The sequence below is a fragment of the Momordica charantia genome (genome assembly GCF_013281855.1).
Source record: "Momordica charantia cultivar OHB3-1 chromosome 1 unlocalized genomic scaffold, Mcharantia_2.0 BLBB01000001.1, whole genome shotgun sequence".
NCBI lineage: Eukaryota > Viridiplantae > Streptophyta > Magnoliopsida > Cucurbitales > Cucurbitaceae > Momordica > Momordica charantia.
The window spans coordinates 21174221-21188220 of NW_028275157.1; the positions used below are offsets into that span (position 1 = coordinate 21174221).

The 14000-nt window shown below is 34.9% G+C and overlaps 2 protein-coding genes across 2 annotated transcripts; one reads left to right on the plus strand and one right to left on the minus strand.

Annotated features, from left to right (window-relative positions):
- Positions 1-3334: 3334 nt before the first annotated feature.
- On the plus strand, positions 3335-7343 carry PGLP2 (2-phosphoglycolate phosphatase 2). Its single transcript, XM_022277332.2, has 11 exons — positions 3335-3639; positions 3748-3815; positions 3902-3994; positions 4094-4165; positions 4979-5050; positions 5568-5627; positions 5711-5763; positions 6063-6160; positions 6267-6366; positions 6515-6618; positions 6706-7343. The coding sequence occupies exons 1-11, from the start codon at positions 3540-3542 to the stop codon at positions 6804-6806; spliced, it is 921 nt and encodes a 306-aa protein (XP_022133024.1). The 5' UTR covers positions 3335-3539; the 3' UTR covers positions 6807-7343.
- Positions 7344-9801: 2458 nt separating this feature from the next.
- LOC111005714 (Tetratricopeptide repeat (TPR)-like superfamily protein) lies at positions 9802-13646 on the minus strand. The gene is made up of 3 exons (XM_088124144.1): positions 13473-13646; positions 12063-12222; positions 9802-11976 (listed from the first exon to the last, which is right to left on the minus strand). The coding sequence occupies exons 1-3, from the start codon at positions 13644-13646 to the stop codon at positions 10034-10036; spliced, it is 2277 nt and encodes a 758-aa protein (XP_087980270.1). The 3' UTR covers positions 9802-10033.
- Between the last annotated feature and the right edge of the window lie 354 nt (positions 13647-14000).

Genomic DNA, 14000 nt, shown 5'->3' on the forward strand with positions numbered 1-14000 from the left:
CCACCCCTCCAATTTTTCTCTTATTTAATTCCAAAAATATTATATAACATGATAAATTAAATCAAACTTCTTTTTTTGGTTTCTTTAATGTTTTCTTTAAGGTAAAAAGGGGTAGCCTAGGATTAGATTATTACTAAGCTATGTATTAGCCTAGGATTCTTAGGGAAGAAGCCTTTATAGTTTTGACTCAAACTCTCATCTCTTATTTTGTGATACTTTATAATTTTTGTGATTTGGCCTCTTGACGAAATTATTAACGCATCATCAAACCAAAATATATCAAAGTCTACCGATATTAAATGTTTTGTATAATATGATGTGATTTTTTTTATATTCGTAAGTGTCCGAGTAAACTTGTGCACATTTTGATTAATCTTACAAGACAATTGTCTGACCGTAATACACTCACTGGTTAAAGAAACTAGTAGGATATTAAATATTCATTCTTTCTCAACTCTAATATGATGTGAATTTTACGGTAAGATGTTGGAAAATCAATAGGATATTTTAATTGTTGTTTCATTATGTGATACATATGAGATTCAACGGTCATTCAAATTTGCATTGTAATAAATTTTTCTGGTGGAAAATCCTCCATTTAATCACATAATGGAGAAATTTTATCGATAACTGAAACGATGACATTTTGAAAATATATAGATTAAAATGAACAAAAGTTGAAACTATTTAGACCAAAATGAATATTTTAAAAGCGTAGAGATCAATATAAACCACAAAATAATATTTAAACATTAATTATAGTACCAAATTAAAATTATCACTTTTAATATCTCAACTAGTTAAATTACTTTATCTCCATCCAAAAGTTAGTAAATTTGAACTCATACCTAGTAAGTCAATTTCATTCCTTTTTTCCCCCCAAATAATGGAACCGAATTACAACAAAATAAACACATTCAAATAATTTTTTCAAACAGAAAAAAACACACATGAAAACAAACATGAGAGAGAGAGAGAGAGAGAGCACAAGAAGGAATATTTTGATGAGATTGGGAATTAATGATAAGGGTAGTCAAACTCAGCTCCTACAATGATGAGTTTATTGATAATTTGATATGAAAAATCAAGAAAATAAAGGGCAAAAAAGAAAAAAAAAATTGATTGGTGGGGGGCAACCACATTACAATGTCTGACTCATTGGGTATCAATTTGGTTTACCTAAAAAAGGGAATAATAAAAGAGGAAAAGTATAACTTTGGTTAAAAAAGGGTGGCTTTAAACTTTAATTAATAGAGAAAAAAGAGGGGCCCTTTCCCCAACAACCCTAACCCCAATGTAATTAAAGTGATTAAATTATTATTAGTGTGATTTAAGCTTTATTAACAAGGCGCTACCTAATTAATTAATGCCCCCTAATGATGTGACCTATAATAGTAATTGCTTGCCCCAATTGGCCAATCGATAGTACACATCACCGAATTCACAATTCCCTTTGTGCCTCTATTTTTCAAGCAATGCCATTGCCACACACCATGCCACTTGAGGAGCTACATAATTCCCAATTTCATTGTGTTTTTTTTTAACCCTTTTTGGTGTTTTTGTTTTGGTTAATGTACTAGATTTTAAATATGGTTTTGGTTCATATAATTTTAGTTTTTGTGTACTTTGATACATGTGCTTGAAAGATGGATTACAATATTTTTATATTTTTATTCGTTTACCTTAAAAACATGTTCATTTTGATCTATATTTGTAAGATTTTAACCCTTTTTTTTGTTACACAACAATATCTTTTTAATACAACGTTGTCGCAATATTTACGTGCTTTTGAAATTTTATTGAGTGTGGTATTGTATTTAACTTATAATTAAATAAATGAGATGAAAGCAAAATAAAGAAAACAAAAATAAAAAGAAACCAAAATAGACAAAAACTTAAGGTACCTATGTTTTGAAAAAAAATATATAAAAATTAAAATAAATAAAAATTATAAGTATGAGGACCAAATCATTATTCAGACCATAATTTTGTTGTATATAACTTACTTGATCCAGATGTATGCTTGTTTGATACTAGTGTAGTGTAGTAAAGATTTAATCTTAAATTTTTTTGTGGTTGAACTTTACAAGCAATAATATTAATTAAATGAGAATTTAACATGGGCTTGGTTTGCTTGGATCCGAAGGCATATTAGTAAATGGAGATTCTCATGCGGTTGATGTTAATAATAATATTGAAAGTGAATCAATTTTTTTTATTTTTTTTTTACTTCTGTTTAGAGAAGATTAATCCCATGATCAAATTTGATAATCTTTTGTTTTTTTGTGAAGTTGATTGTCAATTGATTGTAAGTATAATTTAATAACTACAATTATTTGATTGTTTGAAATACTCTTTCCAGGGCATGCTTTTTTATACTTTGAATTTATTCCCCTTGTTATAGAATTGGGAACAAAATTATGCTTATTTGATTTATTCTTGTTAAATTACAAGTTGAACCTTATGACCCTTATTATAAAAATGCTTATGTTTAATGAGTTTTTAAGTCTTGAGGTCTATTAAAAAAAAAAAAACTATGAGGTTTCTTAATGGTTGTTTTGTAACGTTTCCATTTCTTGTTTCTTATAACATGTCGGGGTGGGGGATCGAACTCAGGACCTCCTGATTAGAGATATATGTCAATTACTGTTATGCTCATTTTGGCAACAAAAATGAATAGATTATGGACCTATTGTACAAAAAATTAAAAGTTCAATGACTTTATTATACATAAAATTGAAAATTTATGAACTTATAATACATTTTCTTAAAATTTATTAATCTACTAGACACAAAATAAAAAATTGATTATAAACATATTAGATGCAAACTTGAAAAGTGAAACTAAATTCATAATAGAACAAACTCGAACTTAGTACATTTGATCTCGACACCTATTTTCAACCAAAAATCGTGAATTCAAATATCTACTTCCACCTATTGTTGTATTATAAGAAAAATCATAATATAACATTTATTTTTTCTCCCACTCAGGCCGAAATATAGAACGTTAAATTTTTAAACGTTTATATAACTAAGTCGAACTATATGTTGAAGGGGAGATTTATCACTGATCTTTCATCAAAGTAATTGTATTTTTTTTTTATGTCAATTGACACTTATCTTTGTTTATGAGTTTGAATCCTTCCACGAAATATATTAAAAAAATCAAAATAATATTTTTAAAACATAGAACAATAAAGTGTTGACTTTTATTTTTCCTTAGATACAATATCTATTGACGAAGATTTGAATTTACAACTGGTTGATCGAGATAAATAAAGGTGAGCTAGACTTAAAATAACCAACGGATTTTTATTTGCCAAAAAAGTTATGTTACGAATTCGCTTGTTTGAATATTTGGCGTCCACCATCCACGACGAAGCATGGTAGAAAGAAAATGAAAATATCTCTACGCAATAACGCAACTGCAATTTACAAATTGGACGAACCAATCACTGAATAATCCTCTGAGAAGCGCCGAGCCAATCATCTGCCCCTCCGATTCCGTCCCCGGAGCCTGTCCTCGAGCGGGAGCTATGAGCTCAGACGAACGATCCTCCGTAGCTCAGTTGCTGTCCACCGGCAATGCCCGGAATCTGTTCGACTCCGTCGAGGCGTTTCTCTTTGATTGCGACGGTATTCTGAATTTTCTGTTTCGCTAATTTCCATTTCACATCTCATTTCTTCTGCTTGCTCCATCGACCGTTAATCTTTTACCGATTGCATATTTGATTTGATGGGTAGGCGTTATATGGAAGGGGGGTAAGCTGATTGATGGCGTCGCAGATACGCTTGAAATGCTTCGGTCTAAGGTACGCTTTTCATTCCTCTTATTATTATCAGTCGAAGTTTGAGCCATGGATTATCGTTTCCCGCCATAAGCGTCGTCCATTTGTAGGGAAAGAAGGTGGTTTTTGTCACCAACAATTCGTCGAAATCGAGAAGGCAATACGCGGAGAAGTTCCATTCCCTTGGAATCACTGTTTCAGAGGTCAGTCTCATCGACTAGAACTCAAAATGCCCTCTTCTGGCGTTGGGAAGCGAACTATTTCTCTTTTCTAAAACCTCGTCCCAATGGCTTCCATTGTAGGATGAAATATTTTCCTCCTCATTTGCAGCTGCCATGTTTTTGAAAGTCAACAATTTCTCTCCAGAAAAGAAGGTTTGTCTAACCCCCCATTGTGCTTCTCGTACCAGAACTTGTCACTCCAGCACAGTATTTATTGTGTATTGATTTGATTGCAGTTATGTAACTTGTATTCGAGAGAAACAACGTGGTAGGATTAGAAACGCTATTGAATTTAACAAAAACTCATTTCCCCGATCCATGATTTTAATCCTTCAAGATTTCTTACCTGGCCCTCTGGAGTTTGGACAAGTGTGGTAGGAGTAGCCGCTGTCGCAATTTTCCATCAAATAGTTCGTATTCTAGCGATTCACATGGCTTCTTGATTGCAATTTCATCAAGCTTGCCTGTGATATTTACAGAATTACTTCAATGTCACTGAGTTTCTCCTATCCTATGCACGTTACTTACAGATCTGCTTTGACAACACTAGCAAAGAAAGCTAAGTTGTCTGTGGAGTGAAGGGAAATAATAGTTATCTTAGGGGTGTTTCCAAGGAGTTGAGGGAGGTATTTTAATGTGCAAAAGCTAATAGTTCTCGTTGGGCTTCTTTAGATAAATAGTTCGGTCTTCATTCTTTTTTGAATTGTCTTAAATTCGGAAGGTTTTCTGTAGTTTTTTATTTTTTATCTAGGGAAGGTAAGTGAAGTAAATTTTGGGAATTCTGTAAGGATCTAGATAAGAGTTACAGGTTTATCTTGTTGAAGCATCTTGAACTTTTCAATTTCATAATGAAAAGTTATGTCATTGTTTCAAAAGAAGGAAAAAAAACTTGTTCCAACTCTGCAAATTATAAGAAATTGGTGGTTAGTCTGAGTAAGTGGAGTCTCTTCTTTTTTCTTTGTGCAGGTTTATGTCATTGGCGAAGATGGTATCTTAGAAGAGCTCCAGCTAGCCGGATTCACAGGTCTTGGTGGTCCAGTAAGTAGATAAAATAACTGTCGATTACTGGTTTATATTCCTCGTATCCGACTTCATAGCACAGTACGACCTATTTAAAATGTTTGCTCATCTTTCTCACTTGTTTTGATTGAAGAAATTAAGAATCGTGTGGGTCTTATGGGTAATGCTCAATGACTTTAGTTTATCTCTTACGTGGTCTAGCAACTGGCTTTGAGAATTTTTGAATCTTGTTCATGTTACTCAACAGCTTTATTTTCCCATTTTAATGATCTTGCATTGCAACTAGTATTTAGTATTCATCAGTCTTGTTCTCTCTACAGGCGTCCTCATAGGAGTTGAAAACTTGACTGCAATTTGCATTAAAAATTTGCTGAAATATTTGTTGGGTTGTACACTTGTACTTTGTAAATGAGTAGTGGACGTGGCTTCCTCACTAATTGAAGAAACATAAAAATTTTAACAATATCTTCTCCTTTAAATAACTGAATTTTAGGAAATGAAACCTTGCTCAAGTGCTTTTTAACTTTGGGTGCAGGAAGATGGCAAAAAAACTGGAGATCTTTATGTACATTATCCCATTGACCATGACAAGAGTGTAACGTGACATTTAACCGTACTCTAATGAGCTTTTGCTTGTACTTTCTACATATGAATTATATCTGCCATGTGATGTGCCAGGTTGGAGCAGTTGTGGTTGGAGTAGATCGGTACATTAATTATTACAAGCTTCAGTAAGAAATTTCAAATCCTGCCTAGTTTTTCCCTCATTCCATCTTCTGGTTGGTCTCTGCAGAGTTAATATTATATACCTTTGAAATGCTCTATCATAAACTATTTTAACGTAAAGAATAAACCTGTCCAATAACAGAAAGGGATTTGAGGCTGAAATGTATGATAGTTGTGAAAGACTAGATTATTTATCTGCTTCTTGTACCTCCGGAATCCTTTCAATACTACGTTGCAATTCAGTTTCATATACATGACATCTACATAATCATTCAATTATGGATTTTTATTTTTCAACCATCAGGTATGGTACGCTTTGCGTTCGTGAGAACCCGGGATGCCTCTTTATTGCTACTAATCGCGACGCAGTTGGGCATTTTACTGAAACACAAGAATCCCCTGGTTCATTTCTTCAAGCCGTCTTTTGATTCTCTCAATCAACTTGATTGAAGTGCTATTTCACATTGGTTGGGTCATTAACTTTAAGGCTTTAAATCCTGCGCTTCAGGTGCTGGTTGCATGGTTGCTGCAATGTGTGGATCAACTGAAAAGGAACCCATCCTTGTCGGAAAACCATCGACATTCATGATGGATTTTCTATTGAAAAAGTAAGAAAATAGACTTTCTAGCACCATAATTCTTTTCTGATGGATCACGTAACGGTTCACGACTCAATGTTGATGTGCTTGAAAGTGGATATGGAAAGAAATAACTTGGAAGACTATATGTGATCCACTGTGTATTCTTGCTTTTCAGATTCCAGTTTGGTTGCTCTAAAATGTGTATGGTGGGTGATAGACTGGACACAGACATTCTTTTTGGACAGAGCGCAGGCTGCAGAACACTTCTTGTTCTCTCAGGTTTGAAACTTAGATTTCTGTCTCATTTTTGTCAATGAACTGTAAGAAAAAAAGGAACCCTATTCATGATTCCCACAACAATCACAGGGGTGACAACTCAATCCATTCTTCAAGACCCCTCCAATGGTATTCAACCAGATTACTACACAGCCAAGGTGTCTGACTTGTTGGAACTATTGGGACCATGACGATGCTACATCGAAACTCCTAAATTATTGGAAGGCTAGTTTCGCTTTAGTCATCAGTATCATTTTTGAAACCATGCTGAATAATTTATCTTTGATTCAAGCCAAGACTTATGTGCTACGGCTGAAATCCGTTACACCCAAAGGAAGAAGTTGATGTCAATTGTTGCTGAGCTATACTTAGGTTGGCGTCAATCTTATTTAAGGTAGCAGCAGTTGATAATTGAATCTAATTTTTTCTATTATTTTTTTCTCGTATCCCTAGTGAAAAAAGGAAGTCCATTTTCAAGAAAGAGTCCTTGATGATGGATTGGTGCAGTTAGCCAAGTCATTTTGTTTTTTTAGAAGACAGCCACTGAATAAATCATAATGGTGTATCGTACTCTATATGAGTTTCCTCTCATTTGTTGATTTACTCTGTGGCCCTAGAAAAATTTTAAATGCTGGTATCATATTGATTTATTGAGGATGATTTATACATGTGGCTTGAAAATATTTAGTTTATTCAATAAGATGACAGGTTTCGTTTGTTGTTTTTTCTTTTAAAAATTCTAATAAATAACAGAAATTAATGCTATAATTATATAAATAACATCTATTTACTTGTTGGTATACAACATTCCACTTTTTTTTAAGCAAAAGTATAAATCATTCCATACTTATTGAGCCCTATCTAGGGCACAGTTGAATATAATTTACTCAATTAATCAAAACGATTTCATATTAAGACGAAATGATATATGGTGTATTGCCCAAGTGAGCCATTGTTGTACTAAAAAAAATGATATACGGTGTATTACTAATTTGACGTGGGGAAAAAGTATAAATATGATGATGATGTGGACGATTTGTGAAGTTTAACTAAACAATAGGGATTGAATTGAACTAAATATGGACCAAATTCAAATTAAGTCAAGACTAATCATAGAGACCAAAATTAAAATTTATGCAAACTACAAGAATCAAATTTATAATAATAGATTATGTTTAATAATTGCTAATCTGAAAATTTATGCAAACTACATGAATCAAATTTATAATAATAGATTATGTTTAATAATTGCTAATCTGAAGATAGCTCGACGAGAAGGTTGAGATTTGTTGAGCTAAAATATATAACAATAAGAATAAGAATAAAATTATTAAATTTCACCAATTGATTTTTACAAAATGCTGTAAATTAAGAAATAGTCGGACATAAAAATGTCAATTTCAAAATTGGCGCGTTTTTCTTCCGCTCTCCACATTCATCATCCTGCGAGGAACGAAGAGAAAAATGAATACCGAAGCCGCCTTTGATGGCAAGTGATTTTCAGCGTGAATCCTCTCCGCCGCTCTTCGCAGTATGCAGATTACAGATTGTGTCGCCCGTCGGGGACGGCCATGTCCTGAACCTTTCGTCGAGCGGGAGGCACGAACATGGTCAAATAACCTTCCGAACCTCGGTTACTTCCCTGTCCACCGGCGATGACAGGGTTCTATTCGACTCTTTCAACGCGTTCCTCTTCGATTGCGAGGGTATTCGGTATTTTCATATCCAATTTTCGATTCCCCCTTTTCTTCCGCTCAGAATCGCCTATTTCGGGTTCTTAATCACTAGAGATTTCTCAATTGCATAATGTATAGAGTAGGTGTGTTCTTCGGAAGGATGATATGATTAGGCGATTGATAGCGTCGCGGACACACTCGAGATATTGTTGTTCTTAGTAGATTATCGTTTCCCGCACTTAGCTATCATTTTTAGGGAAAGGTGTCAAGCTTTTGTCCCTAACAATTCGTTAAAATCAAGAAGGCTGGATGCAAAGTAGTTTTAGTGCATTGGAATCTCTGTTTCAGGGGTAGTGACGGGAACAACCCAGATATATTGTTGTTCCTAGGGTTTCCTCTCCCTAGTGGCTTTGGAAGTGATGAATATTCATCTTTTTTTGCAGCTACCGAGTTATTAAAGGTCAATTTCTCTATGAGAAAAGCTCTGTTTTCCCCCAGCCGGCTTCTTATATGCTTTCTATCGCCCTCGTTGAATCTAACTATAAGACAATTTTGAAAGTTGTCATATGCTGGAGGACTTTTTGAATCAAATTTGTCTTCTACCGGACCATTGTTCTTTGATTGCCATAGTTTAAATGGTATTGAAGAGAGACAAAAAAGAAAAAAAGGGGTCATGGTGACGTGCTTACAAAGTTAGGGAAAATACTTTGCTCCTCACTAGCGAGGAAGAATCTTGTCTACACCACCATTAAATATTTGACAACTCATCATTTTTTAAAAACACTTGGTTCCTCACTTTTTTTTTTGCATTTCAAAATGATGAGTTGTCAGATATTTAATAGTAGTGTGGACAAGATTCTTCCCTACCAGTGAGGAGTCAAGTCCTAAAGTTACACGTCAAACTTTCAACCCTTCAAGAAAAGAAGGAATCAAGAATCGTAGAAGAGCCGCAGCTAGCTGGATTCGCCGGTCTTGGTTGAACTGTTAAGTAACAGCTCATGATTTCCTCAGATAACTTCAAGGTACGATGCAACTATACGGCCACTTGTTAATATTTTTTTTTGTGGTCCAACTCATTCTTACTAATTTTGCACGTCAAATTGTTAACTCTTCAAGGCGAGGGAGGAATCCTAAAAGAGCAGCAGCTAGCAGCTAGCTGGATTTCGTGGGTCTTGGTGATCCGGTAATCTTCTCAGATACAATTTCAAGGTACGATTCAGTTGTACAATCCAATGAATTTTTATTTTTTATTTTTGTATCCATCATTCGTTATTGCTAATTTTGCATGAAAACGAGTTTGGGTCTCCATTGGTTTATTGGTTATAGTGATCTTCATTGCCTTAGTTTACCTCTTTCCTCATCTTTACTTGGAAATCCGAGAGAGACATTGACAATTCTTTTTCATTGCTAGTGATTATGTAAATTAGGAATGATTCTTAATGTTTACACTAAAAATAGGAATGACATCCTTAAAAAAAAAAAAAAGATAAAAAAATCTCGTTCAGATTCATGAGCTCAACTTTTTATTTTATTGGTACTATATTTTCATCTCTATTTTTTACAATGACTTTCACGTTTAATCTAATTTAGATTAAATAAGTAAGATCTTGTTTTACACATAAGTTAAATGATTAAATCACTTGCACTACACTTGTCAAATGCCTAGTATATATGATCAGAATGAGGGCTCAAAAGTGAAATGCAGGCTGCCAATGCCAGGTATATCCCTTCTAATCAAATTCTCACCAGTACAAGTCTCTGTCTGTATCTTCCAAAGAAGTCCATTCCATAAGGCTAACACCTGAACATCCATCTTCTCCCATTTCTCTCATCATCTTTCTGACTCTTGCTACATCATTCCACCTCCTTGATGCTGCATAAAGGTTTGACATCAATACAAAGAATCCCCCATTTCTACAGTTTGAGAAAAGCAACTTCTTGGCCACAGATTCCCCAAGCTTAACTTCCTGGTGAATGCAGCAAGCACTGAGCAAAGCTCCCCACACTGCAGAATCTGGATTGATTTCCATGTTCTTGATAAACACAATTGCCTCCTCAAATAAGCCCGCCCGACCAAGCAAGCCAACCATGGATGCGCAATGTTGCAATTCAGGCGCTATACCAAATTCTTCCATCATGATTTTGAAGTATGTTTTACCTTCTCTAACAAGTCCTCCATGAGTACAAGCAGCTAAAATTCCTGAGAAAGTGATTTTATTGGGTTTTATCCCCTTCTCTATCATTTTAGTGTAACAAAGGAGGGCATGGTTGTCAAACCCAAATAAACCGTACCCTGAGATCATCGAGTTCCATGAAGCTAAACATGGCTCTTTCATGCTCTTAAACACCCTTTCAGCAAAGTCCAATCTGCCACACTTGACGTACATGTCTACAAGAGCAGTTCCAACAAAACCTTCCAAATCCAGATTGTTTCTTAGATTATAGCAATGAAGTCTCTCACCAAAATGCAAATTCCCATTTTGGCAACAAGCAGATAGTAAACTAGCAATTGTAATTGAATCTGGCCCATAACCTGACAACTTCATTTTGGAAAACAAAACCATGGCATCAATTGATCTTCCTGCCTGTGCACAGCTAGATATCACAGTATTCCAGCTGCTCAATGTCTTTTCATGCATCTCATGAAATAAAGAAAACACTGCAGCAATATCGTCGAACTTCGAGTACATGCTTATGAAACCATTTGCAACCAAACAATCAATTATTAACCCACTCTTTAGCCCATAACCGTGGAAAGTAAGTCCAATGCCAAAGTGATCAGGATATGTAATTCCTTGGATTATGCCAATCATTGCAACTGCATCTAGTTTCATGTCTAGATGCTGCATTCGGGAATACAACTTCACCACAGATTTAATGTCTCCTTTCTCAGCGTAGCTTGAAATAATTGCAGTTAAGGAAACCAAATCTTTCTGGAGTAGTGACATATAAATCAATTCTGCTATTTGTATGTTTCCACATCTTACATACGAGCAAACTAGAGAGGTAACCACGGAAACATTTTCCACAAGACCAGTTTTGGTAGCATAACAATGGATAGATCCTGGATTTGCATTTGCAGACAAGATAGTCACCATCGTCACCGAGTTAGCATTGACACTTTCCTCAAGCATTTGTTTGAAAACAAGCATTGCCTCCACGAAGAACCCATTTTGCCCAAATGCCCCAATCCTAGTATTCCAAGAAACTACGCTTTTTTCCATCATTTCTCCAAAGAAGAGTTCCACCCCTTCTACATCTGAACATTTAGCATACATCGACGCCAGAGCATTTTTCACATGGGAGTCCAAATCTAGGCCAGCCTTAATACCTAACGCATGGATGGATTTTCCTTGAACGAATAATTGTTGGCTACCACAGGCAGGAATTAAACTTACCACCGTCCTCTGACGAGGTTTAAAACCCCTTCTGCGCATTTCGACAAATAGTTCGAAGGCATCATGGCTGTAACCACTTCGTGAGTACCCAGAAATCAACGCATTCCACAATACTACATCTTTCTCAGGAATATCATCAAACAAACGTCGAGCAGCTTTTACATGACCCAATTTTGAATACAAGTTGAGAAAAGCGGTACTAACATACAAAAATTGGTCAAATCCCCATTTGACGAAGTGGGTTTGGAGCTGATTCGCTTCCGCTTTAGCATTCTCAGAGGAGGACGCTGGGGCAAAAGAAGAAGATGAAGACGATAAAACGAAGGCTTTGATGAGTAAGGAGAAGGTAGAATCATTGGGTGTAACCCGATACCTAAGCAACCGACGGAAAAGCAACAAGGGTGAAGTGGAAATTTTGCCTTCGATGTAAGACTTGAATGCAGAATGGAAGGTAGAGAGCGAGAGAGGTGCCGGATGGCCTCCCGAAGGCGCAAATTGCATAGTACTGGGCGCCCGTTTAAGCGGTTCCGCACCTATGGAATATGCATGGTTTTTGGCTTTACTTGCGTTATTCACACACTCACGTTTATAAGTTCTTGAAGCTTTAGCAATTTGTGAAGGACTAAGTCTTTGAATAAGACACTTACCAACGAAATTATTGTGTGGAATCGAACAATTTGAAGGTCACTCCATCATCAATGGTGAGAGATAATAAATCTATCATAAGTTCATATTTTTATCGATATCTGAAGGGTGGCAGAACTCCTTCCCATCAAAGAATTCAAGCATGCAGCAAGAAGTACGAATGAAGTGGCTCATGGAATCGAAAGAAAAACTTGCGAAAATGGGATTTAAGACCCTTTACCTTATTGGCTCAGAGTTTTAATTTCTTCTGATATTAATGTCCATTTTGCTTGATTTTTTTGCCTTTTGTTGTAACGGGGTGGTTTGAATTAACTAGAAGTTTAAAACTAACTGAACTTATTTGTAAAACTGTGAAGTTTTTTTTTTTTTTTTTTTTTTTTGCGCAGTTTCAATTTTCAATGAATTGAAAATCACCATGAATGAACGAGATTATGTAATACATTGTGTAGTATGTCATTCAGATTTAAGCTCAGTTGGTGGGTGTGATAGATGGGACATAGGCATTTAGTTCGGATAGATTGCAGACTATTGAAGCACTCCCCTGTGCTTTCAGGTTCTCAATTCTTCCCAGTTTTTGTCTTTGAATCTTCATGCTTTATTATCCAAAATGAGAAGCATCTGTTTGTGAATATTTTGAATCTTCACATTGTTGTTATTTAAAATACTACAAAAACCTTGAGGAAGAAATGGGCGGTTTACAAAAGCGTGTCAATTTTAATTCAAACTTTGAATTTGATAAATTTATTGAACATAAATGTGTAATTAACATTTTTAGAAGTAAATTATAAAATTGTTCATTAATTAATTAATAATCAACATAAAATTCAATACTTGATTTTAAGTCAAATCTAAAAAATACCCTGGCGACAAAATTAATAAGCAAACATTCAACCTCCTGAACAAAAATATTTATGCCCCACTCCAAAAACATCTAACTCAACCAAAAGAACTATTACCTACAAAATTACTCTCATCTAGTCATAAAAACGACTACTGCTAACCACAAATGTTAAAATAATGGAGATATGAAGAAAAAATGTCATTACTTATTCAGCAGAAAGTTTAAGGTAAACATTTGTATACCAGAAAAAACAAATTATTTTTATTATTTTTTGGTAGTTAGCTATAAGAAAGCAACAAGCTGGCCAGGTTTGGTACAAAGGCTTTGGGCTGGGCTTATGGCAAGAGCCGATGAACGTAAAGAGGAGGGAGCAATCCACCCAATAGTTGTAGAGAACATTTGGATTTCTAACATGTCTGCAGCCTCTCTTGATGCATCTGCCTCTCTCTCTCTCTCTGCTTTTTTCCCCATTGCTAAGTAATTTCGTAGCCTTTTTCCTAACCTATGAATTACATTTGGAAGCTTTAAACTCTCTGGATTCATATGGCTATCCCACTACCTTTAGCCCCTAAATCTTATACCTCCCTTTACAACAAAAGATGCCCACTTCATTTTGTAATGGAAAAGCTTTCTAAAGTCATGAAACATGGAAAAATAAAGTTTTGACTCCATTGAATAGGAGCATATATTTATAATTAAATTTAAAGGTGAAACTATAAATTCAATCCTTTATTTATTTGAACATGAACATGATTAGTGCATTTGTTTACACAAATTAATCATGATTGGTCAGAAGTGAAACTGTATTCATTGAACCTACAATAG